The sequence below is a fragment of the Dendrobates tinctorius genome, unplaced genomic scaffold (genome assembly GCF_039654945.1).
Source record: "Dendrobates tinctorius isolate UK_male_01 unplaced genomic scaffold, ASM3965494v1 ptg000254l, whole genome shotgun sequence".
Classification (NCBI taxonomy): Eukaryota; Metazoa; Chordata; class Amphibia; order Anura; family Dendrobatidae; genus Dendrobates; species Dendrobates tinctorius.
In genome coordinates, this window is record NW_027361921.1 from 7613884 (window position 1) to 7638855 (window position 24972).

The 24972-nt window shown below is 41.3% G+C and overlaps 1 protein-coding gene across 1 annotated transcript in view; it reads left to right on the top strand.

Moving 5' to 3' along the window:
• The window catches only part of VPS16 (VPS16 core subunit of CORVET and HOPS complexes), a 325784-nt gene that overhangs the window by 57437 nt on the left and 243375 nt on the right, over window positions 1-24972 (top strand). The window contains exons 4-5 of the mRNA XM_073558129.1: window positions 4247-4375; window positions 21453-21597. Of these exons, the coding sequence (XP_073414230.1) occupies window positions 4247-4375; window positions 21453-21597 (274 nt within the window). The remainder of the gene's footprint in view (window positions 1-4246; window positions 4376-21452; window positions 21598-24972) is intronic.

Here is a 24972-nt window from a genome sequence, read left to right on the forward strand (position 1 = left end):
ACAGTGCAGGGTCAGTTTTCTCCCTCCTACCCTAGTCCTGTGCTGCAGTACCGTAACAGTTACTCCTTTTGAAAAAAAGATTCTTTCAAAGAAGGCAGCAATTTTTGAGTTTGGTGAGGCTAATAATGATCCACTTGGGCCGATGCTGGGAGACCTTGTGTTTCAGTCACTTGTGTCAGGAGTTCAAATGATGAATTATGTAATGAATTATGCATTACTCCACTAAATATTAACTGGGTTTTTAGAGAGTTGTATGAAAGTGTGTAAAGTTCCAGGTGCGACCCTTCATCCCATGTGGTAGATTAGTCTCTATCTGAACTTCCCTGATGGTGTTTGTCGAGTGTCCATGTGGAGGTGCGAGACAGAGGATGCCATTAAATCTTTACCTTCTGGTAAAACACTTGGGGATGGATGGTCTGGTTAGAGATTAGCATAAAACTGTGATCCGAGAGCTGCTACTGCACAGGAGCGCTTTTTGTCTCTTTCTTCAGTATGTTAGGTATTCGTTATGCAAACTAGGCGGCAGGTCAGTGAGAGATCAGTGACCTGTCAGCAGTCTGCATTATGAATATGCAGAGTGGGCCATTTATATGGATATACCTAAATAAAATGGGAATGGTTGGTGATATCAACTTCCTGTTTGTGGCACATTAGTAAATGGGAGGGGCAAAACTTTTAAAGATGGGTGGTGACCATAGCGGCCATTTTGAAGTCGGCCATTTTGGATCCAACTTTATTTTTTCCAATGGTATGAGGGTCATGTGACACATCAAACGTATTGAGAATTTCCCAAGAAAAACAATGGTGTGCTTGGTTTTAACATAACTTTATTCTTTCATGAGTTATTTACAAGTTTATGACCACTTATAAAATTTGTTCAAAGTGCTGCCCATTGTGTTGGATTGTCAATGCAACCCTCTTCTCCTACTCTTGACACACTGATAGCAACACCACAGGAAAGATAAAAGTCTAAGGGGGTCAGATCGGGAGACCTTGGTGGCCATTCAACTGGCCCAAGATGACCAATCCACTTTCCAGGAAACTGTTCATGTAGGAATGCTCGGACCTGACACCCATAATTTGGTGGTGCACCATTATGTAGGTGCATTCCTACATGACCAGTTTCCTAGAAGGTGGATTGGTCGTCGTGGGCCAGTTGAATGACCACCAAGGTCTCCCGATCTGACCCCCTTAGACTTTTATCTTTGGGGTCATCAGAAGGCAATTGTCTATGCTGTGAAGATACGAGATGTGCAGCATCTGAAGCAACGGATACTGGAAGCCTGTGCTAGCATTTCTTCTGCGGTGTTGCTATCAGTGTGTCAAGAGTGGGAGAAGAGGGTTACATTGACAATCCAACACAATGGGCAGCACTTTGACCACTTATAAAATGTGTTCAATCTTGTAAATAACTCATGAAAGAATAAAGTTACATTAAAACCAAGCACACCATTGTTTTTCTTGTGACATTCTCAATAAGTATAATGTGTCACATGACCCTCATCCCATTGGAAAAAATAAAGTAGGATCCAAAATGGCCGACTTCAAAATGTCCTCCATGCTCACCACCCATCTTGAAAAGTTTTCCCCCTCCCATATACTAATGTGCCACAAACAGGAAGTTGATATAACCAACCATTCCCGTTTTATTTAGGTGTATCCACCCTATATAATCAGAGCACCACATACATGATCCCCGTCATAGGACACGAGCATATCATTAACACAAAACTGAAAATAAAGATTAAAGAATAACCATAAGATGCATTTAATCAACCAAGGTATCATTATATTCAGTATAACAGCGCCGACCTGACACTATGTGTAGGTTACTGTGCACAATCCTGCTGACCAGGTTCCCTTTTACTGCCGTAGGTAAATGGTGTATCAGCGGTCATTATGGGGTTAATAGCTGCCTACAAATATCTGAAGGGATATCGCAGTGTAGAGAGATCACCATTATTCTCATGTGCACATGGAAACACAAGAAGCAATGGGATGAATCTGAAAGGGAGAAGATACAGATTAGATATTAGAAAAAAAAATTTTGACACGTAGAGTGATCAATGAGTGGAACGAGAGGTGGTGAGGTCTACTTCAATGGAAGTCTTCAAACAGAGGCTGGACAGACATATATCTGAGATGGTTTAGTGAATCCTGCATTGAGCAGGGGATTGGATACGATGACCCTTGAGGTCCCTGGAGGTGAAAGAATCTCTAAACTGGTGGATTATCTCACCATGCATAAACATTACTACAGACACAACCACAAGATGCAGTGGTTGAGGGGCCCACATACAGGGACAATATCTCCAGGGCACATGGACCACATCAATACGTCACTAGCAGATTGCATAGAAAAAATCTGCTGACAATTTCCCTTTTAATGTTATTTTCAGTGAAAGCAATAAGATTTGATTTGAAGTATTAGGCCTGTTTCACACTTCCGTTTTTTGACGTCAGTCCAAATCCTCCAATTTTCAAAAAAAATGTATCCGTTTTTTTCCCCCATAGACTTACATTAGTGGCGGATCTTGACTGACGGTCGTCCGTCCCACCCGTTTTTTGATGTATCCGTCAAAATTTTAGCGTCTCCCGGGCGGATGGGACGGACTCTGCAATGTTTTTTCCGAGCGACGGTCTGCTAATTTATATTGCGCATGCCCGGCAGATTCGCTGGAGCAGGGCTTTTAACCCCTGAGTAGCGTTCCGGAACAGCCGTGCAAAGAAAGAAAAATTCTTTCTCCCTTTTTCTTTCTTTCTCTCTCTTTCCCCAGACTCGTTTTCCTTTAAATTTCGGTCACTACCTGCTAAAGCGGATCTGTCCTAAAACGGATCCGGTGTCATGACGCTGACGGTTCCGTTTTTTGCACAACCTGGTGGATTTGGACTGACGTCGAATAACTGAAATGTGAAACAGGCCTTAGAGGTTGAAAATTCAGTTTTCTTGTCCAAAATATTAAAATATCTTGCGAAGGTCAATTTTGTAACGAATTCATTCAAACCAAAAATAATCAAAAGTATCTACGTGACCTTTAGGACAAAAGGAAAGCCATTTACTTAAAAAGCTAAGCTCTTGTGGGTTGACAAATTAAAAATCTTTATGCACCATACTTTTTTTTTTTTTGCAATTGTTTGAGTTTCTAACTGCTACACGTTTCCCCAGCCTCTACATCCCACTTTCCTGCTGGATTTCCTTTGGGGGTTTCCTTTTTCGTAGTTAGAGTGGGAGATTGATACCTTCCCATTGTGATCAATGCTAGAAAAGCTGTAATTTTGGAATTGCTGAGTAGTTTGCAAGGTTCTGCTACAGGTAGAATAGAGGGGATGGACTGCAAGCCCTGGTATCTCCTTACAAGGAACTGGTTCATGGCTCGGTATTTTGTTTACGAGACCAGTCTCTTTAGAAAGACCTGAAATCGTGGCAGATACAACTATACTCTATCCTCCAATGTGATGGGATGTTCCAGATGTCGCAGTAGGCAAAACAACCTAATGTAATGTATTCTTCAGACCTTTGTGGTTAGCGGGTGGTGACTTAGTAAGGGTTCAATTGAAGAATCACTAACAATGGAAAACTCCTAAATTGATTCTGCAGCATGTATGTATTATCTGTTATTCCTTGAGGATCTGAGACTGATGAAGGTAAGGGATTGATCATTAAAGACTTCTCAGCAGTATATGCTCTGGCATTTTTGTAAGTTTTTTGGCAGCCAGTATCACGGTTACATGCAGTGGATGTATGTGTTTGCACATATTTGCCAGTTTTACTTAAAGGGGTTGTCTACTACTATGACAACCCATTCTCTTCATCTGAATGTTTGCCCACGTGAAGTCAAAAGATAGTAACATAGTTTTTAAGGTTGAAAGAAGATTTTAAGTCCATCACCAACACCACCTATAATCGTCTCCCGTGTCGACGCCGTTCTAGCTGTGTCGGCACTCCTGTTCTTGAGGTTGATACGTCACGTGAGCCCTGTACCCAATAAGCCCTGGTGTTGCTGTCCCCGCCTTTGGCGGATGTATTAGTAATCAAGAGCAAGTGAGCGGCCAGCCACAGCTCTCGCTTGCTCTTGATTATGTGTGCATTCAAAGGTGGGGACAGCAACGCCAGTTTTTGTTTTCACAGGGGCAAACCTTTTGGTCGAGAAGGGGTTGTCCCAGTAATGGTCAATCCCTTTAAACATAAAAAGCCGCAATACCATCTTATTTCTGTATCTTGAATACATATTTTACTTGTTTACAGTGGAAAAGTGGGCAAGTTGTACACCTTGGATGGACTGTTTCTGAAGACCTAATCTGCATTCAGGAAGATGGAACTGTGTTAATATATGACATATTTTGTGGATTTAAGCGTACCTTCAGCATGGGAAACGTAAGTAACTATCCAGTGTTTTCTATGTAATAACAAAAATTCTTATACTTCAGATCTTCCCAGAATCACAACATTTCACTCTGCAGAAATATTCTCATTATGTTGATGAGCATCAGGATTTCTGCTACCATTTGAACAAGTTAACTTTCCTAATCACTTACTATTGTAAAGCAAGTACAGCTGTGTTGACAACTTATGAGCGTTTGGCTCTTTCATCAGGTTATCGGCAGCCTATTTATATCAGTACAGGATCAGGAAATGAGCGTTTCTAGGCAAGATTGTTCATAAATGTGACATGTAGATGTACCTTTCATCTATTGCAGTTTCTGAACAGCAGCGCTACAACTGTCCTCTCAAAAATGACAGCTGTGTGTACCTAAGTGTATTGTCATGGCCGTCCTGCTGGCCCTTGTTAGGTCATATAGTAATACAGCCTGAAAAGGTCTTGATGATCATGCTGATCCGCACTCGGGTATGCCAGTTTCACTTTGCCTTGTCAGTGTATCAGGAAGGAGTATGCCAAATCAAACTTTCTTTGTAGATAATATACAGTATTATCACAAAAGTGAGTACACTCCTCCCATTTTTGTTAATTATTTATCATATCTTTTCATGGCACAAAACTTAAGATCTGACACTTTGGTACAGTGTACAGCATGTATAACAGTGTAAATTTGCTGTGCCCTCTAAATAACTCAACACACAGTCATTAATGTCTAAACCGCTGGTAACAAAATTGCCATTAACCTCTTTACTCCCCTAGCCTGTTGGCATCTTCATGGCCAGGCCAAATTTTACAATTCTGATCACTGTCACTTTATGTAGTAATAACTCTAGAGCGCTTCAACTGATCCCACTAATTCCGAGATTTTTGTTTTGTTTTTGTTTTTTGTTTTTTTGTGACGTATTGTACTTCATGGTGGTGGTAAAATTTCTTTGGTAAGACTTGCGTTTATTTGTGTAAAAAACAGAAAGTTAGCGAAAATTTGGCAATTTTCTAACTTTCAAATTTTATGCCCTTTAAATCAGAGAGTTATGTCGCACAAAATAGTTAATAAATAACATTTCCCACATGTCTACTTTACATCAGCACAATTTTGGAAACTTTTTTTTTTTTTTTGGTAGGAGGTTATAAGGGTTAAAAGTCGACCAGCGATTTCTCATTTTTTTTCAACAAATTTACAAATCCAATTTTTTTTAGGGACCACATCACATTTGAAGTGACTTTGTGGGCCGTATATGATAGAAAATACCCAATAGTGACAGCTTTCTAAAAACTTCAACCTTCAAGGTACTCAAAACCACATTCAAGAAGTTGTTTAACCTTCAGGTGCTTAACGGGATTTTTTTGATTGTGGCAGGAAAAAATGTATATTTAATTTTTTTTTTTTACCAAAAAATTTTCTTTAGATCCAATTTTTTTTTTTATTTTTCCAAGGGTAACAGAAGAAAGTGGATCCCAATATGTGTTCAATTTCTCCTGAGCATACCCAAACCCTGTATGTGGGGAAAAAAAACACTGTTTGGACGCATGGCAGGGCTGGGAAAGGAAGGAGCACCGTTTGCCAAAATTTGCTGGATTAATTAGTAGATTACATGTCTTATTTGGAGAGCCCCTGATGTGCCTAAACATTGGAAACCCCCCACAAGTGACACCATGTTGGAAACCAGACCCCTCTTGGAACTTATCTAGATGTGTGGTGAGCACCTTGAACCCCTCAGGTGCTTCTCAGAAGTTTATAACATTGAGCTGTGAAAATAAAAAAAAATCACATTTTCCCCACAAAATTTTGTTTTTCAGTCCAAAATTTAGCATTTTTATAAGGGTAACTGGAGAGATTGTGCAATTTCTTTTGAGGACACAGATATCACATATGTGGTCAAAAACTACATATTGGAGTGGCGTATTGGAGTTCAGATTTTGCTGGGTGGTTTGAGGGTGTCATATGACATTGGCCGAACCCCGGAGGTGCCAGAACAGCAGAAACCCTCATTTTACTACAAAGTACACTCCCCAATAAATTCATCTAGGTGTGCAGTGATCATATTACCACCACATGTGCCGCACAGATTTTTATACTATTGGGCGAAGAAAGAATAATTCCATTTTTCCCAATAACATGTTGTTTTAGCACTAAGTTTTTAATTTTTCTAAGGGCCAATTGGAAAAAATGGACCTCGGTTTGTTGTAAAAATTTCTCCCGAGTGCGCCAATACCCTACGTGTAAACTGGAAATACTTTTCAGGCACAGTGTAAAGCTAAGCAGGGAAGTAGCGCCAAATTATACTGCAGATTTTACTGTTATGGTTTGTCGGTGTCATGACTCACTGGTAGAGTGCCTGAGGTGCCAGAACAGCAGAACTCCTCATAAGTGGCACCATTTTGTAAAATGCACCTCTTGATGAATTCATCTAGAGTTGCAGTGATCATATAAACTTCAAAGGTGGGTCACAGAATTTTATATTATTGGGCTGTGAAGAAAAAATGACATTTTTACCACAAAAAATTGTTTTAGACCCAGATTTTACATTTTCACATGGATAAATAGGTAAAAATGGCACCAAAATTTGTCCCACAATTTCCGCTAAATGTATAAATACCCCATATGTGGCTGTACAGTACTACTTAACCATATGGAGAGACTCGGGAGGCAAGGAGCACTATTTGCATTATGGAGCACAGATTTTGATAGAATAGTTTGTGGACTCTGTATACAGAGCCCATAAGTGCTAGAAGGGCAGAATCCCACCTCAAGTTAGCCCATTTTGAAATTTACACCCCTTTGGAAATTTATCTACAGGTGTAGCGACGATTTTAACTTCATGGGTGTCTTCCAGAAACAAGCAGAAGTGGATGTTGCTGAGTAAATTGCAAACTGCCATTGTAATGACCAGTAGGTTGTAGTGACCAGTACTTTGTGGTACCCAGCTCATGCTTTTGGAGAAACGCGCCCTTAAATTAAGCGGGCTGTCATCGCTACAGAAATGCCAAACGTCTGGACGCGCTGTGGTTTAGGTACACTGGGGCTCAGAAGGGAGAGAAGCATTTGGATTTGGAAATGCAGAATTCTCTGGATTTCTTTTTGGTTTCAAAGAGCCATAGCGCATTTCCTGAGCCTTTGTACTGCCAGTAACGTGTAAGCCCCCCTATATTTCCTTTGAGAGGTGACTGACCTGAGTGGAAACTTGCTATTTTTGGGGATTGAGTTAAAGCTTTTATTGGGAACATTTTTCATAATGTTTGGGATCTCATTTATCCTGTGCTCTAGGCTGAGCACTTTGAGGTTTCCATCTAAGGCTATGTGCACATGTTGCGGAATCCGCTGCGGATTTTTCCGCGCGGAAACGCAGGTAAAACCGCAGGTAAAGTGACCTGCGGTTTTCCTGCGGTTTGCTCTGCGGATTTGCCCTGCGGTTTCACACCTCTACTATGGTTAAGGTATGAAACCGCTGCGGAATCCGCACAAACAATTGACATGCCGCAGCAAAACCGCGTGGAAAAATCCGCACCGTCAGCACAGCGTTTTTGAAACCCCATAGGGTTTCATTGTACTGTACATGGTCAGCGGAACTGCTGCGTTTCCGCAGGGCCAAAACCACTGCGGAAGCGCAGCAGAATCCGCAACGTGTGCACACAGCCTAAATCTCCGAGTGACATGATACAGATGAAAGCCACAAGGGATCCACTCGATATTATGAGGCAGCAGAGTTACTCTGGTCTGCGTCTGGCTTCTGTTCAGCGGTTTCATTCTTTTCAGAAGTTAAAAAAAAATACCATTAAAAATTAACTTTTTTTAAACTTAATTATAAACTACCAACAAACATGTTTAACGCCTAACCAGGCAACCATATATAGCTGACCTAAATATATCAAGGGGGTATCCCGATGGGTGTGCCTAGTTTGCCCTATTATCCCCTAGGTGGACCCTGCCTGTCAGTGGAGATTGGCACTTTGTCTTGAACACAAAATGGCTCACCCGCTCATCGGCGGCTCACCCTAAAAAACCCTATGAATCCCTACTTGCCTGTAAGACCTACATTAAAGATGAACAAGACTATGAGAAGCAACCAAATCTTAAATAAAGCCACTTGAATGAAGGCAAATTATTTCTCACTGTGTAAGTATGTAATCCGGTGTATATACAGGTGACCGGGGTGAGAGAATATATATCAGCCAGTATCCTAATGCCAATCAACAGGATGAGAATAACTCCAGGCCAAGGTATTGCAGCAATAGTCATAAACAAGGTATAAAAATGGTCAGTAAACCAAAAATCATTATTTTTGTAAAGGGGAAGGGGGGGATACTAGAGGATAAACTAGCTGTAGCCCAGCCTCTAAATTCCCTATTAAAGAAGTACTTTCCTTGTTGCGGAGGCTGGCAGCCTAGACTTGAACGCAAATGGAGCCTCCGCTCGCCGAAGACTCACCCTCACTGGCCTTTCAACCTTTCCCTCCAAAAAAATGCCCATCAAAGGTGCAAACATTAACATAAAGAGGCGATATCATCCCTGGTTTCTCAGAAAATGATAGTTTTTACCTCCATATGACTTAAAGGGAATCTTCCGTCTGGGGGTTTCAACTGAATCATGTATTTCAGAGAATTACACGGAAACTCCGGTGTAAGCGCTCGGCGTAGAGTGCAGGATAAATGTGAGCCGATGCTTACTATGATCTTTGAGAGGAAGAATGAGGAAATCAACAGCAGGTGTAGAATTTGTTTTATTCATTTTTTACACTGTTTCTCATGTAGCACAAGTGATTAGACAACTATTCTTCGGGCCAGTGCAATTACAGTGATACCAGATTTAAATCTTCTTTTCATGTTTGGGTACTGTCACACACTAAACACTTTTTTTGCAAAGCATCGCCATATTTTGAGAACTGTAATCTTTCCCTGTTTCCTCCGACAGTCATGTGATGGTTTGTGGGTTTTTTTGTGGGACGAGTTGACGTTTTTATTGGTACCTTTTTCGGTCGCGAAATGTTTTCTGACCGCTTTTATATTTTGATTTTGAGAGACAGACTGAACAAAAACCAGCAATTTTTTTTTATGCCATTCAGCTTGTGGTAAAATTGATAAGGCGGCCTTATCCTTCGGGCCACACAATACCAAGTTTATTATTTAATGTTTTGGCGGCGCTTTTACACAGCAAAAACTATTTTATAGAAAAAATTAGTATTTTTGCATTGCTGTATTTTGAGAGCTATAACTTTTTTTTTTTCCACTAATGGAGTTGTACAGTGGGTACGGAAAGTATTCAGACCCCTTTAAATTTTTCACTCTGTTCCATTGCAGCTATTTGGTAATTTCAAAAAAGTTCATTTTGTTCTCATTTAATGTACACTCTGCACCTGCATCTTGACTGAAAAAAAACAGAAATGTAGAAATGTTTGCAAATTTATTAAAAAAGTAAAACTGAAATATCACATGATCATAAGTATTCAGACCCTTTGCTCAGACACTCATATTTAAGTCGCATGCTGTCCATTTCCTTGTGATCCTCCTTGAGATGGTTCTACGCCTTCATTGGAGTCCAGCTGTATTTAATTAAATTGATAGGACTTGGTTTGTAAAAGGCACACACCTGTCTATATAAGACCTCAGAGCTCACAGTGTATGTCAGGCCAAATGAGAATCATGAGGTCAAAGGAACTGGCTAAGGAGTTCAAAGACAAAATTGTGGCAAGGCACAGATCTGGCCAAGGTTACAAAAGAACTTCTGCAGTACTCAAGGTTCCTAAGAGCACATTTGCCTCCATATTTCTTAAATGCTAGAAGTTTGGGACCACCAGAAGTCTTCCTAGACCTGGTCGTCCAGCCAAACTGAGCAATCGTGGGAGAAGAACCTTGGTGAGTGAGAGAGGTAAAGAAGAACCCCAAGATCACTGTGGCTGAGCTCCAGAGATGCAGTAGGGAGATGGGAGAAAGTTCCACAAAGTAAACTATCACTGCAGCCCTCCACCAGTCGGGCCTTTATGGCAGAGTGGCCAGACGGAAGCCTCTCCTCAGTGCAAGACATATGAAAGCCCGCATAAAGTTTGCTAAAAAAAAAACACATGAAGGACTCACAGACTACAGTATGAGAAATGAATATCAAATGTCCTCTTTAAATACAACACCATCCTCATATTAACATATATTCTAACACCCACCCCTGCAAACAAACTGGGGATGAAGAGGCATAGGCAAACATAAAGTAAGATATAAATTTTTTTGTTTATTTATGAATTTCAAAGTACAATTTCCATAAGAATCTCTCCACAGGAATGAAAAAAGACAATGAGCCATATACAAAAAACCAGTAGTGGCAATAGTGTCATAGCAAAGGTCAATAAATATAAATGGTTAAAGCTATATAAAACTATCCACAAAGAAATTGAAGCAATTTAAATATGCCTAGTGACAATATATTGCAACGATCACATTTCAGGGTAAATAGCGATTTCCCAACCTGTAAATAAAGTGCTTAAATGCATACAAAGCAAATGAGCATATTGGTACCTACAAAGACAAGTGTCCTGGCTTCTTGGGGCCCACTGTCCCACCCCGACAGCGCCGTTTTGCCTCGCGAAATGGCTGTCCCCATTGTGAGGAAGCCAGCGAGACTAAACGGCCTGAGTAGACCAATACCCCATATTTGGTCAAAAGCTACTTTTTAAAGCACAGTGCACAGCTCAGAAGGGAAGAAACGCCATATTGGAGTTCCTATTTTGCTTGAATGGTTTGAGGGTGCCATGTCACATTTGCAGGGCAATGCTCAGAAGGGAAGGAGCTCTGTATTATAGTGCAGACTTTACTGTTACGGTTTGAGGGAGCCATGACCTGCTGGGAGAGCCCCAGAGGTACCAGAACAGCAGAAACAGCGTTGGGTAAAGACAGTAATAAAAGTAAACCTAAGCGAAATCTCTGCAGTTCTCTAGACACCAAGCCAGAGCCATCAATCCATGGGGCCCATAATTTATCAAATTTAGAGATGGCTCCCCTTTTTAGATAGATGCCTCTTTCCAGGTTTAACAGCCAATTAGTTATATTTATAAATTCGGCGATCGTGGGCATCCAGTTGAATACCCAATTCTGGGCTGTTTCCTAGCCTTATAAAGCATACGTGACACTGCTATCTTGCCATGTTCAAATCCTCAACATATCCCAATATACAAACAGAGGGTGAGGGATCCATATTAACTGAATAAACGCTGTTAATAATTGCTAGTACTCCTTTCCAGAAGGACTCCAAATTGGGACAAGTCCACATCATATGGATCATATCTGTTGAGTATATTTTACATCAAGTACAAATAGGATTTGGCTGAAACCCAATGTTATATAGAAATTGGGGAGTCCTATACAGCTAAATTGTAGGTGCAGCGGGTAGCTGAGCGCATAATGCCGCCCCCTGTGCACAGCAGCTGCCTGCCGCCTGAGGTAGCTGGCTCAACTTGCCTCATTATAGGTGCACCCCTGACTGTGGGGCTCAGAAAGAAGGGGCATTTGGATTTGAGAGTGCAGAATTTTCTGGATTTCTTTTGGACGGTGAGAAGCTATAGTGCTTTTCCCGAGTCTTTGTACTACCAGTAACGTGGAAACCGTCTATATTTCCATTAACAGATGAAGGACCTGAGTGGAGACTTGATTTTATTGGGAACGTTTTCCAGAACGTTTTGGATCCAGGCTGAGCACTTACATCAAGGTTTCCATATAAAACTCTGAATTATGTGACTCAGATGAAACCCCCGAGGGATCCATTCGCTATAATGAGGCATCAGAGTTACTCTGGGCTCCTTCTGGCTTCTGTTTAGCAGTGTCCTTTTCAGAGGTGCACAGAACTATTTAAGCGTAGTTTTTATGTATGCCTAAAAAGATGGTTACCGCCGGATCATAGGCTGGACAACGTCCAAAATGTCTCCATTGCCTCATATGGAATCTGTATAGGTTTTTTCTGAATCCTGTATTTCAGAGATTTACACGGAAACACCAGTACAAGCGCTCAACGCAGAGAGCAGGATAAATGTGCACCGAGCATTTCTGTGATCTTTAGGAGACATAATGAACAAATCAACAGCAGGTCAAGAATTTGTTTATTTTTTTACTGTGATCCTCACATGGTATAAGTCATTAGACAAATTCATTCTTTGGGTCGGTGCAATTACAGCGATACCAGATTTATTTTTTGGCTGTGGTCACACACTGAAAACTAGCTTTTGCATCATCATATTTTGAGAGCTATAACTTTTCCATATTTATGCCGACAGTCATGTGAGGGCTTGTTTTTTTCAGGGATAAGTTGATATTTTTAATGTTACCATTTTTGGGCATATGACTTTTTTTGATTGCTTTCTATTCAGATTTTTGGGAGGCAGAATGAAAAAAGAAAACAGCAATTCAGGATTTATTTTTTTTTTAATTTTTTTTAATGCTGTTCCACGTGTGGTAAAATTAATAAAGAAGTTTATTTCTTTTGGGTCAGCACAATTAAAGTGATGCCACATTTTTTATTTTTTTTATGTTTTGACACTTTTACGCAATTGAAACTCTTTTATAGAAAGAAAAAGAATTACCGTATATACTCGTGTATAAGCCGAGATTTTCAACCCATTTTTTTGGGCTGAAAGTCCCCCTCTCGGCTTATACGCAAGTCCTATACCGGGGTTGGCCGGGGAGGGGGAGCGGGGGGTGTCTGAGATCATACTCCCCTCTCCCGGCATGTTTCTGCAGCCCCCATGCTTGTTCCATGTTCGGCACGCTGTTCTTCCTGCCTTCAGCGGTCACGTGGTGCCGCTCATTAAAATCATGAATATGCGCATATTCATGATTTTAATGAGCGGTACGACGTGACCGCTGAAGGCAGGAAGAGCAGCGCGCTGAACATGGAACAAGCACGGGGGGCTGCAGAAACATGCCAGGAGAGATGAGAATGAAGGGGGAGCTATATTCACCTGTCCTCCGTTCCACCGCTGCGCGTCGCTCTGCTGTCTTGCGTCCTCTGGCAGGGACGTTCAGGTCAGAGGGCGCCATGACGTAGTTAGCAGGCGCCCTCTGCCTGAACATTCACTGCAGAGCAGCGGCAGCAGCGACGAGGTGAGTATATAGGTGTTTTTTTTTTGTTTTTTTTTTTTATTGAGGCAGCAGCAGCAGCATAATAATGCTGCACAGTGATGAGTGGCCCCTTATCTGGGGCCACTCACTGTGCAGCATTATCTGGGGCCACTCACTGTGCAGCATTATCTGGGGCCACTCATCAGTGTGCAGCATTATCTGGGGCCACTCATCAGTGTGCAGCATTATCTGGGGCCACTCATCAGTGTGCAGCATTATAAGGGCCACTCATCACTGTGCAGCATTATAAGGGCCCACTCATCACTGTGCAGCATTATCTGGGGTCACTCATCACTGTGCAGCATTGAAAGGGGCCACTCCTCATTGTGCAGCATTGAAAGGGGCCACTCATCACTGTGCAGCATTGTAAGTGGACACTCATCACTGTGCAGCATTATCTGGGGCCACTCATCACTGTGCAGCATTATCTGGGGCCACTCATCACTGTGCAGCATTATCTGGGGCCACTCATCACTGTGCAGTATTATCTGGGGCCACTCATCACTGTGCATCATTATAAGGGGCCACTCATCACTGTGCAGCATTATCTGGGGCCACTCATCACTGTGCAGCATTATCTGGGGCCACTCATCACTGTGCAGCATTATCTGGGGCCACTCATCACTGTGCAGCATTATCTGGGGCCACTCATCACTGTGCAGTATTATCTGGGGCCACTCATCACTGTGCAGCATTATCTGGGGCCACTCATCACTGTGCAGCATTATCTGGGGCCACTCATCACTGTACAGCATTATCTGGGGCCACTCATCACTGTGCAGCATTATCTGGGGCCACTCATCACTGTGCAGCATTATCTGGGGCCACTCATCACTGTGCAGCATTATCTGGGGCCACTCATCACTGTGCAGCATTATCTGGGGCCACTCATCACTGTGCAGCATTATAAGGGGCCACTCATCACTGTGCAGCATTATAAGGGGGCACTCATCTCTGTGCAGCATTATAAGGGGCCACTCATCACTGTGCAGCATTATAAGGGGCCACTCATCACTGTGCAGCATTATAAGGGGCCACTCATCACTGTGCAGCATTATTCGTATCTATTTTTATTTTTGAAATTTACCAGTAGCTTCGGCATTTTCCACCCTATGCTTATACGCAAGTCAATAAGTTTTCCCAGTTTTTTGTGACAAAATTAGGGGGGTCGGCTTATACACGGGATCGACTTATACACGAGTATATACGGTATTTTTGCATCACGTATTCTGAGAGCTATAACTTTTTTATTTTTCACTGGAGCTGTATGGCGGCTTGTTTTTTGCAGCACAAGGTGACGATTTCAGTGATACTATTTTTATTTACATTTTGTCTTTTTGATAACGTTTTATTCCACTTCTTGTTCCGTGGTATGATGAAAAAGCATAGTTATTCCCCCTCATTTTGTATTTGTTTTTACCATGCTCACTGAAGGGGTTAACTAGTGGGGCAGTTTTATAGGTCGGCTCGTTCCGGACTTGGTGATACCAAACATGTGTAACTTATTTTTCTGAAAGAAAACCATTATTTAAGAATGTTATATATATATATATATATATATATATATATATATATATATATATATATATATATATATATATATATATATATACACATATATATATATATATTCAAACAATGTGAAAAACATATAGCCAGCTCACCATAAAGGAGTTCCTCTTGATGCAGTAATCAGTGTTCACCCTATACTTTGCACGGATCCAGGCAGGGAGTATGCCCCAACAAATAGAAATATGTGGAAATTGGGATCCAGCAAAAGGATGAAAGTTCACCAGATTTGTAAAAACTTCTTCTTTATTAATCCATTATGTCATAAAAAGTATAAGGAACTCCAATCAATTAGTAGCATTCCAGCAAGGGACTACATGTTTCAGCACTATGTGCCTTCCTCACGGTCCTATTTGAACGGAGCTCCAACACTAGCAATATATCCTCCTTTGTGGAACATATTCAAATGACCCTTAATTAAAAACAGTGGAACAAACCAATTAAAAACATCTGAGTAGATGCTTGAAACTCAGTTAAAAAATGTTATATATACACACAGTGGGGCAAAAAAGTATTTAGTCAGTCAGCAATAGTGCAAGTTCCACCACTTAAAAAGATGAGAGGCGTCTGTAATTTACATCATAGGTAGACCTCAACTATGGGAGACAAACTGAGAAAAAAAAATCCAGAAAATCACATTGTCTGTTTTTTTTTTCATTTTATTTGCATATTATGGTGGAAAATAAGTATTTGGTCAGAAACAAAATTTCATCTCAATACTTTGTGATATATCCTTTGTTGGCAATGACAGAGGTCAAACGTTTTCTGTAAGTCTTCACAAGGTTGCCACACACTGTTGTTGGTATGTTGGCCCATTCCTCCATGCAGATCTCCTCTAGAGCAGTGATGTTTTTGGCTTTTCGCTTGGCAACACGGACTTTCAACTCCCTCCAAAGGTTTTCTATAGGGTTGAGATCTGGAGACTGGCTAGGCCACTCCAGGACCTTGAAATGCTTCTTACGAAGCCACTCCTTCGTTGCCCTGGCGGTGTGCTTTGGATCATTGTCATGTTGAAAGACCCAGCCACGTTTCATCATCAATGCCCTTGCTGATGGAAGGAGGTTTGCACTCAAAATCTCACGATACATGGCCCCATTCATTCTTTCATGTACCCGGATCAGTCGTCCTGGCCCCTTTGCAGAGAAACAGCCCCAAAGCATGATGTTTCCACCACCATGCTTTACAGTAGGTATGGTATTTGATGGATGCAACTCAGTATTCTTTTTCCTCCAAACACGACAAGTTGTGTTTCTACCAAACAGTTCCAGTTTGGTTTCATCAGACCATAGGACATTCTCCCAAAACTCCTCTGGATCATCCAAATGCTCTCTAGCAAACTTCAGACGGGCCCGGACATGTACAGGCTTAAGCAGTGGGACACGTCTGGCACTGCAGGATCTGAGTCCATGGTGGCGTAGTGTGTTGCTTATGGTAGGCCTTGTTACATTGGTCCCAGCTCTCTGCAGTTCATTCACTAGGTCCCCCCGCGTGGTTCTGGGATTTTTGCTCACCGTTCTTGTGATCATTCTGACCCCACGGGGTGGGATTTTGCGTGGAGCACCAGATCGAGGGAGATTATCAGTGGTCTTGTATGTCTTCCATTTTCTAATTATTGCTCCCACAGTTGATTTCTTCACTCCAAGCTGGTTGGCTATTGCAGATTCAGTCTTCCCAGCCTGGTGCAGGGCTACAATTTTGTTTCTGGTGTCCTTTGACAGCTCTTTGGTCTTCACCATAGTGGAGTTTGGAGTCAGACTGTTTGAGGGTGTGCACAGGTGTCTTTTTATACTGATAACAAGTTTAAACAGGTGCCATTACTACAGGTAATGAGTGGAGGAAAGAGGAGACTCTTAAAGAAGAAGTTACAGATCTGTGAGAGCCAGAAATCTTGATTGCTTGTTTTTATGACCAAATACTTATTTTCCACCATAATATGCAAATAAAATGAAAAAAAACCAGACAATGTGATTTTCTGGATTTTTTTTTCTCAGTTTGTCTCCCATAGTTGAGGTCTACCTATGATGTAAATTACAGACGCCTCTCATCTTTTTAAGTGGTGGAACGTGCACTATTGCTGACTGACTAAATACTTTTTTGCCCCACTGTGTGTGTATATATAATATAATTTTTAACCCCCCAAGGCCTGTTTTTTACCTTCCTGACCAAAGCCGATTGTTTTCATTTCTGACCACTGTCACTTTGAGGTAATAACTCTGGAACGCTTTAATGGATCCCACTGATTTGGAGTTTTTCTTCATGACATGGGAAAATTTCTTTGATATGACTTATTTTTATTTGTGAAAAAAATCGGAGATTTGGTGAAAATTTAGAAAATTTTGCAATTTTCACATTTTTTACTTTTATTCAATTAAATCAGAGCGTTATGTCACACATATTAATAAATAATATTTCCCACATGACTACTTTACATCAGCACAATTTTTGATTCCATTCTTTTTTCTTAGGTAGTTATAAAATTTAAAAGTTATGTCGTTATAAAAGTTAACCAGCGATTTTCTAATTTTTCCAACAAAAATTTACAAAACCATTTTTTAGGGACCACCTCACATTTGAAGTGACTTTGGAGGGGTCTTTATGACAGAAAGTACCCAAACGTGACACCATTCTAAAATCTGCAACCTTCAAGGTGCTCCAAACAACATTCAAGAAGTTTATTAACCCTTCAGTTGCTTCACAGGAATTAATGGAATGTGAAAGGAAAACATATAACTGTCTTTTACTAAAATTTTACTTTAGACCCCAATTTTTTTATTTTCACAAGGGTAAAAGAAAAAAAATGGACCTCAATTTGTAGTGCAGTTTCTCCTGAACATGCCAATACCGCATATACAAGGGAAAACTATTGTTTGGGTGCACTGCAGGGAAGGGGCAACATTTGACTTTTTGAATGCAAAATTTGATGAAAAGGTTAGTGGACACCATGTTGCATTTCTAGAAACCCTGATGTGCCTAAACAGATAAAACCCCCAGCAAGTGACCCCATTTTGGAAACTAAACCCCTTAGTGAACTTATCTAATGTGTAGTGAGCACTTTGAACCTCAAAGTGCGTCACAGAAGTTTATAACGTAGCGCTGTAAAATGGACCCACTCCTTCCTGATCTCCCAAAGATTAAGGCCTTGATCAGTACCTCCTGGAACTGAAGGTACGACGTACCGGTCTGGCATGCACATTGGGATAGCACAACAGCATTGTGCAATGCCATCTCTATAATGTGCACAGCTAGCTTCTTGTACCACACCTTGGACTTTCTTATGGCACTGTGAGGCTGAAGGACTTGATCAAAAAGATCAACTCCCCTCATGTACTTGTTATACCCCAGTACACAGTGTGGTTTGCGGACCTGTGTATAGATACCTTCTCCACTTCTGGGGGGTGCTGCCGTCACCATATTTGGTGGTCAAGGTGGTCCTCTTATACTTGATTGTCACTACATTGGGCTCTGCTCTCACCCTTTCTGAGCAGCTGACCATTAACATCTTAGGAGGCCTCTTTTATTTTTGCAGACTACCGCAGGTTGCGGTAGCTCGCCCACAGAGGGATTTCAAGAATGGGATGCTTATATAAAAGTTATCTACGTAGACATGATAACCTTGATCCAGCTTTGGATGCACTAAATCCCTCACAATTTTCCTACCCACTCCTGGGACGTGGGGACATTCAATGAGTTCAATAAGGGAGTCCTTCCTTGAATTGGATTTGGGACTCATCCATGCAGATGTCTGTTTGAGGCACGTACACCTCAGTAAACTTGTTGAAGTGCTCGATGACTGGTCGAACTTTGAAAAGACTGTCAAAGTTGGGGTCATCTGGGGGAGGACACCGTGCATGATTGTAATACAACAATTTTTGGATGGCCTCAAAATGTGTAGGGGTCGTGGACATGCGGAACAGTGGAATGTGTCAAAGTTATGGCTTCCTCAGTATCCCTATGTGAGGGACCAGGACCCAAAACGTCATCATTTCTACTTCGTCTACAGGAGTCCAGTTAGAAAATGATGAAAAGCGGTTTTGTGCCGAAAGTTGCTGGGCGTACAAATTTGTTTGGCCCACTGTAAGGCTTACAAAATCCTCATAGAAAAAGACTTGAAAAAGTGTATTTCTCTGAGGCTGGTGGTGTCAAATTTAATTCCTCATTGCGGCACAAAATCAGGAATTAATGGCTCAGAAACTTTCGGGGGGATGAGATCCATAAGGGGTCAGTAATGGTGGGCGCTGTTTCAATTTCTGTACTGGAACATCTGCGTGGCGGTTCAGTATCACTTGAGAAGGAAAAATAAAGGAAGGTGGGATCCCCTCCCTCACTGTCCATGTCGAAGGTAAGGAAGGCATATGCTTCCTCCACTGAATACCGGGTTTGGGACAAATTGGGACTTTTTTTAAAAAATTTTTTTACATATTTGTTGTTTGTGTAAGTACCAAATTTTATTTGTGTGTATGTGTTATTGGTGTAAACTTTTTTTTATTTATTTAGAAAATAAAAAATAAAAAAAGCAACAACCAGAAGTTGATCACTGATGTGCATCAGTGATCAGCGCACGGTGGCTGTAGGACGGATGTGCCGATGATTTTTTTTTTTTTTTTTTTTTTTTCCCGTCGCTGACACGAACTCATTTCAGTACAAAATACCGTAGTAGACCACAATTACTATGGTATATTTTTACTCTTTACTATCTAACTCAATTCAGTAAAAAATACTGTAGTAGACGATTACTATGTACAGTATATTTTTACTGGCTCTAACTAATCTAGTCCTGTCAAGTAATCTGAATGATTTCTTCTTATTCTTTTCTCGCAAAAAAAAAACCACAACAACCAGAGGCCAGTAAGTGATGTTTTTCATAGACCAGCGCTTGACTGCTGTAAAACGCACGCATGGATGTAGTGCAAAAAGGGGATTAAAAAAAATAGACAGGAAAAGAAAAAGCCCTTGCCAAAAACGAGCACAGGTGCTAATCAGTGGCTAGGCTGAAACAGGACACTGAGGTGGTGAAAAGTGTGTGTGTGTGGGGAACAGTCAGTGAAAAACAAGGTTGTTGAAAACAGCAAGCACAAGTGCGGATCAGTGATTTGCGTGACTGATCAACGCTCAAGAGCTGTCGGATGCACACAAGGAGGTGGTGCAAAGGGAGCAGGGAGAAAAATATGGACAAAAAAAGTCCTGGAAAATGGTAAGCAATGATGTTGGTCAGCGATTTGTGTCACTGATCAGTGCTCGGCAGCTGCAGAATGCACGGAAAAAAAAAACTGCCCAAAATTGAGCCATCGAGTACTGATCAGCAATCGAATGCAGAGAGGAAGACTACAAGGGGGGGAGGTGAAAAGAGGAGGGTGGTTGGATGAGGATAGATCAGGCTAGGAGTAGGAATCAGGAACTCTTCTTTTTTTCTTTTCAGCAAGAGCAGGCCCATGCAGCAGCAGTTGTGATGTCACATGCTTCGATGGCACCACAAAGCCTAGCACGGTGCACAGAGGGACAGTGACCACCATGTACAAATCTGAAGCTAGAATAAGAATATACAGAGAGACCACTTGCAGGTCACAACACATCTGTAAGAAATGATTGGTGTTCTCATTAATTGCACCAATCAGAGGTGGATCAGGTGAACCGACGTTGTCAGGATCCAGCCTGTAATCGATGCTCTTACATCACCGATCCTAGGCAGGACATCAGTGTTTCAGGCAATCTGATTATTTTGAACACTGAGAAACGCTGCGTTTGGTTGTTTAGACTTTCCCGCTACCACTCCCCACCGCCACCATGTACCGTTGGGTAAGATAGCCTTCGAATTTTAATGCTAGCACCACGACTGTGGTCTCAGTGCTGCATTAAAGATATGGCATATCGATACGTCCAAGGTCGTTAAGTACCATGCGACATGGACATATGGAATACGTCTAAGGTCGTAAAGGGTTTAAAAACTACCCCCCTCAAAGTGCTCAAAACCACATTCAAAAAGTATATTTTACTCTTTAGAGGCTTCACCAATTTTGCATTTTCAGAAGGGTAACAGGAGAAAATTGACCATACAATTTGTTGTGCAGTTTCTCCTCAGTACTCTGATGCCGCATATGTTGGGAAAACTACTGTTTGTGCGCATGACATTGCTCAGAAGGGAAGGAGCACCATTTGACTTTTGGAGCTCAAAATTGGATGGAATAGATAGCGGATGCCATGTCGTGTTTGCAGAGCCTCTGATGTGCCTAAACAGAGCCCCCACACACACGCGTGTGACCCCCATTTTGGAAACTAGACCCTCAAAGAACTTATTTACACTTTCATACTGGGAAATAGGTAAAAATGGCCCCAAAATTTTTCTCACAATTTCTGCTGAATGTAGAAATTCCCTATATATGGCTGTACAGTTCTGCTTTTTCTCTCTTTTTTTAGGAAGTTAAACAAAACCAAGTTCAGGAAGCTCGGGTATTTCATTCCGAATACAGAACTGGCATTGCAATTTTAACAGGAGCGCTTAAGTTCACCATTGCTTCAAATATTGAAGAGGTAAAATTACGCAGAATGCCAGATTTACCAGGTAATGTATATTTCAGATTACTTCGTAGTCATTTAATGTATTAGTTTTAAAATATTGTTAACACTAGTCTTGCAGCAGTTCTGTTGTAATAATGAATAAAAATGATTACATTGATTGGGTTGAAACTGTTACAGGATAATACTACGTATGATCGTTTATCTGTGAATCCCACCTTTGCTATTAAGGAACGCGTTTTTAAGATCATTGATGAAGGTTTTTTTCTGGATTTTTTTGATAAAAGACAAAGGGAATATTTAAAGGTTTGTAACCCGGTCACCCCTATTCTATATGCATTGCCTAAAACACATAAGTGTCTAAATCCCCCACCAATGAGACCCATAGTCTCAGGCATTGGTTCTCTGGGCGAGAGGCTGGGTGAGTGGCTGGATCAGCTCCTCCAGCCTCTCGTCCAGAGGACACCTGGGTACATTAGAGACAGCACGGATGTGTTGAGTGACATGGAAAATTTCGTTTGGCAATCCAATTTCTCGTGGATTACATTGGATGTAGTCTCCCTTTCTACCTCTATCCCACACCCAGTAACCCTTCATGTACTAAAATTTCATCTAGAAAAATATGGGAATTTTTCAATAGATCAGATTAATTTTGTTTTGTAACTTGTACAGTTCCTCATAACCAACAACTATTTCAGCTTTAACCAGAATTTTTACAGGCAGATAAGTGGAGTTTCAATGGGGGCGAAATACTCCCCTTCTCTTGCAAATCTGGCATGAGTTGGTGGGAGGAACTGTATGTATATACCGTGGATAATCCCTTCGGGGATTGTGTGCTACGATATGGGAGATATATTGATAACGTGATCATTGTGTGGGGCTCTGATGTTTTTACTGTGCAGGATTTAGTATGTTACTTCAATTGTAACCCTTTCAATCTCAAATTCCCAGCTCACCATGATTGTTCTTGTATAGATTTTTTTAGATCTCAAATTGAGGGGTATACCAAATGAGACAATCATCACTTCCACTTTTAGGAAGAAAACGGCGGGAAACACTATTTTGCACGCTAGTAGTTATCACCCCAAAAACACAATAAGGAGCATTCCAGTGGGAGAAATGACTGGGGCTAAGCGTAATTGTAGCATTCAAAGCGATTATAAAAGAGAAGTTGACGAAATTAAAAAGCAGTTGGGTGATAGAGGGTATAAAAAGTGAAGTCTGAACACTGAAGCAACCCTAATAAATAGGGAAGGCTGGTGGATATTTAAATTAAACACAAGATTACCACTGGGTCTCAACCAAAGAAAGGATATCATGCTGTTTTACTAATGCAAATTTAGGAATTAGTTAAATATTTTTCTGGCATGTTAGGATCGCTATATCTTGTGTTACATGAAAAATAATAATTGGACACCATTTCATCTCTTTTTTTGAGCGTTCCATATAGCCAGTATTATTCCCCAGTGTATGTATGTATGTGTGTGTATATACAGTTGTGGCCAAAAGTATTGACACCCCTGCAATTCTGTCAGATAATACTCAGTTTCTTCCTGAAAATGATTGCAAACACAAATTCTTTGGTATTATTATCTTCATTTAATTTGTCTTAAATGAAAAAACACAAAAGAGAATGAAGCAAAAAGCAAAACATTGATCATGTCACACAAAACTCCAAAAATGGGCCAGACTAAAGTATTGGCACCCTCAGCCTAATACTTGGTTGCACAACCTTTAGCCAAAATAACTGCGACCAACCGCTTCCGGTAACCATCAATGAGTTTCTTACAATGCTCTGCTGGAATTTTAGACCATTCTTCTTTGGCAAACTGCTCCAGGTCCCTGATATTTGAAGGGTGTATTCTCCAAACTGCCATTTTTAGATCTCTCCATAGGTGTTCCATGGGATTCAGGTCTGGACTCATTGCTGGCCACCTTAGAAGTCTCCAGTGCTTTCTCTCAAACCATTTTCTAGTGCTTTTTGAAGTGTGTTTTGGGTCATTGTCCTGCTGGAAGACCCATGACCTCTGAAGGAGACCCAGCTTTCTCACACTGGGCCCTACATTATGCTGCAAAATTTGTTGGTAGTCTTCTAACTTCATAATGCCATGCACACGGTCAAGCAGTCCAGTGCCAGAGGCAGCAAAGCAACCCCAAAACATCTGGGAACCTCCTCCATGTTTGACTGTAGGGACCGTGTTCTTTTCTTTGAATGCCTTTTTTTTTTTCTCCTGTAAACTCTATGTTGATGCCTTTGCCCAAAAAGCTCTACTTTTGTCTCATCTGACCAGAGAACATTCTTCCAAAATGTTTTAGGCTTTTTCAGGTAAGTTTTGGCAAACTCCAGCTTGGCTTTTTTATGTCTCGGGGTAAGAAGTGGGGTCTTCCTGGGTCTCCTACCATACAGTCCCTTTTCATTCAGACGCCGACGAATAGTACGGGTTAACACTGTTGTACCCTCGGACTGCAGGGCAGCTTGAACTTGTTTGGATGTTAGTCGAGGTTCTTTATCCAACATCCGCACAATCTTGCGTTGAAATGTCTTGTCAATTTTTCTTTTCCGTCCACATCTAGGGAGGATAGCCACAGTGCCATGGGCTTTAGGGTGTGTGCACACGCTGCGGATTCTGCTGCGGTTCCGCAGCGGATTCGGCCGCTGCGGATCCGCAGCAGTTTTTGCTGTGGTGTACAGTACCATAATATCCTATGGATATTAAAAACCGCAGTGCATACGGTGTGGATTTTTCTGCGTGGATTTCCTGTGGTTTCTAAACCGCAGAAAGAATTGACATGTCAATTCTTTCTGCAGATTCCGCTGCGGTTTGCCATCTTCTCCATTGTCCTGCAGATTTACCTGCGGATTTTATCAAATCCGCGCGGCCAAATCCGCACCCCAATCCGCAGTGTGTGCACATACCCTTAAACTTTTTCATGACACTGCGCACGGTAGACAAAGGAACATTCAGTTCTTTGGAGATGGACTTGTAGCCTTGAGATTGCTCATGCTTCCTCACAATTTGGTTTCTCAAGTCCTCAGACAGTTCTTTGGTCTTCTTTCTTTTCTCCATGCTCAGTGTGGTACACACAAGGACCCAGGACAGAGGTTGAGTCAACGTTAATCCATGTCAACTGGCTGCAAGTGTGATTTAGTTATTGCCAACACCTGTTAGGTGCCACAGGTAAGTTACAGGTGCTGTTAATTACACAAATTAGAGAAGCATCACGTGATTTTTTTGAACAGTGCCAATACTTTTGTCCACCCTCTTTTTTTTATGTTTGGTGTGGAATTATATCCAATTTGGCTTTAGGACAATTCTTTTTGTGATTTTTCATTTAAGACAAATTAAATGAAGATAATACCAAAGAATGTGTTTGCAATCATTTTCAGGAAGATACTGAGTTTTATCTGACAGAATTACAG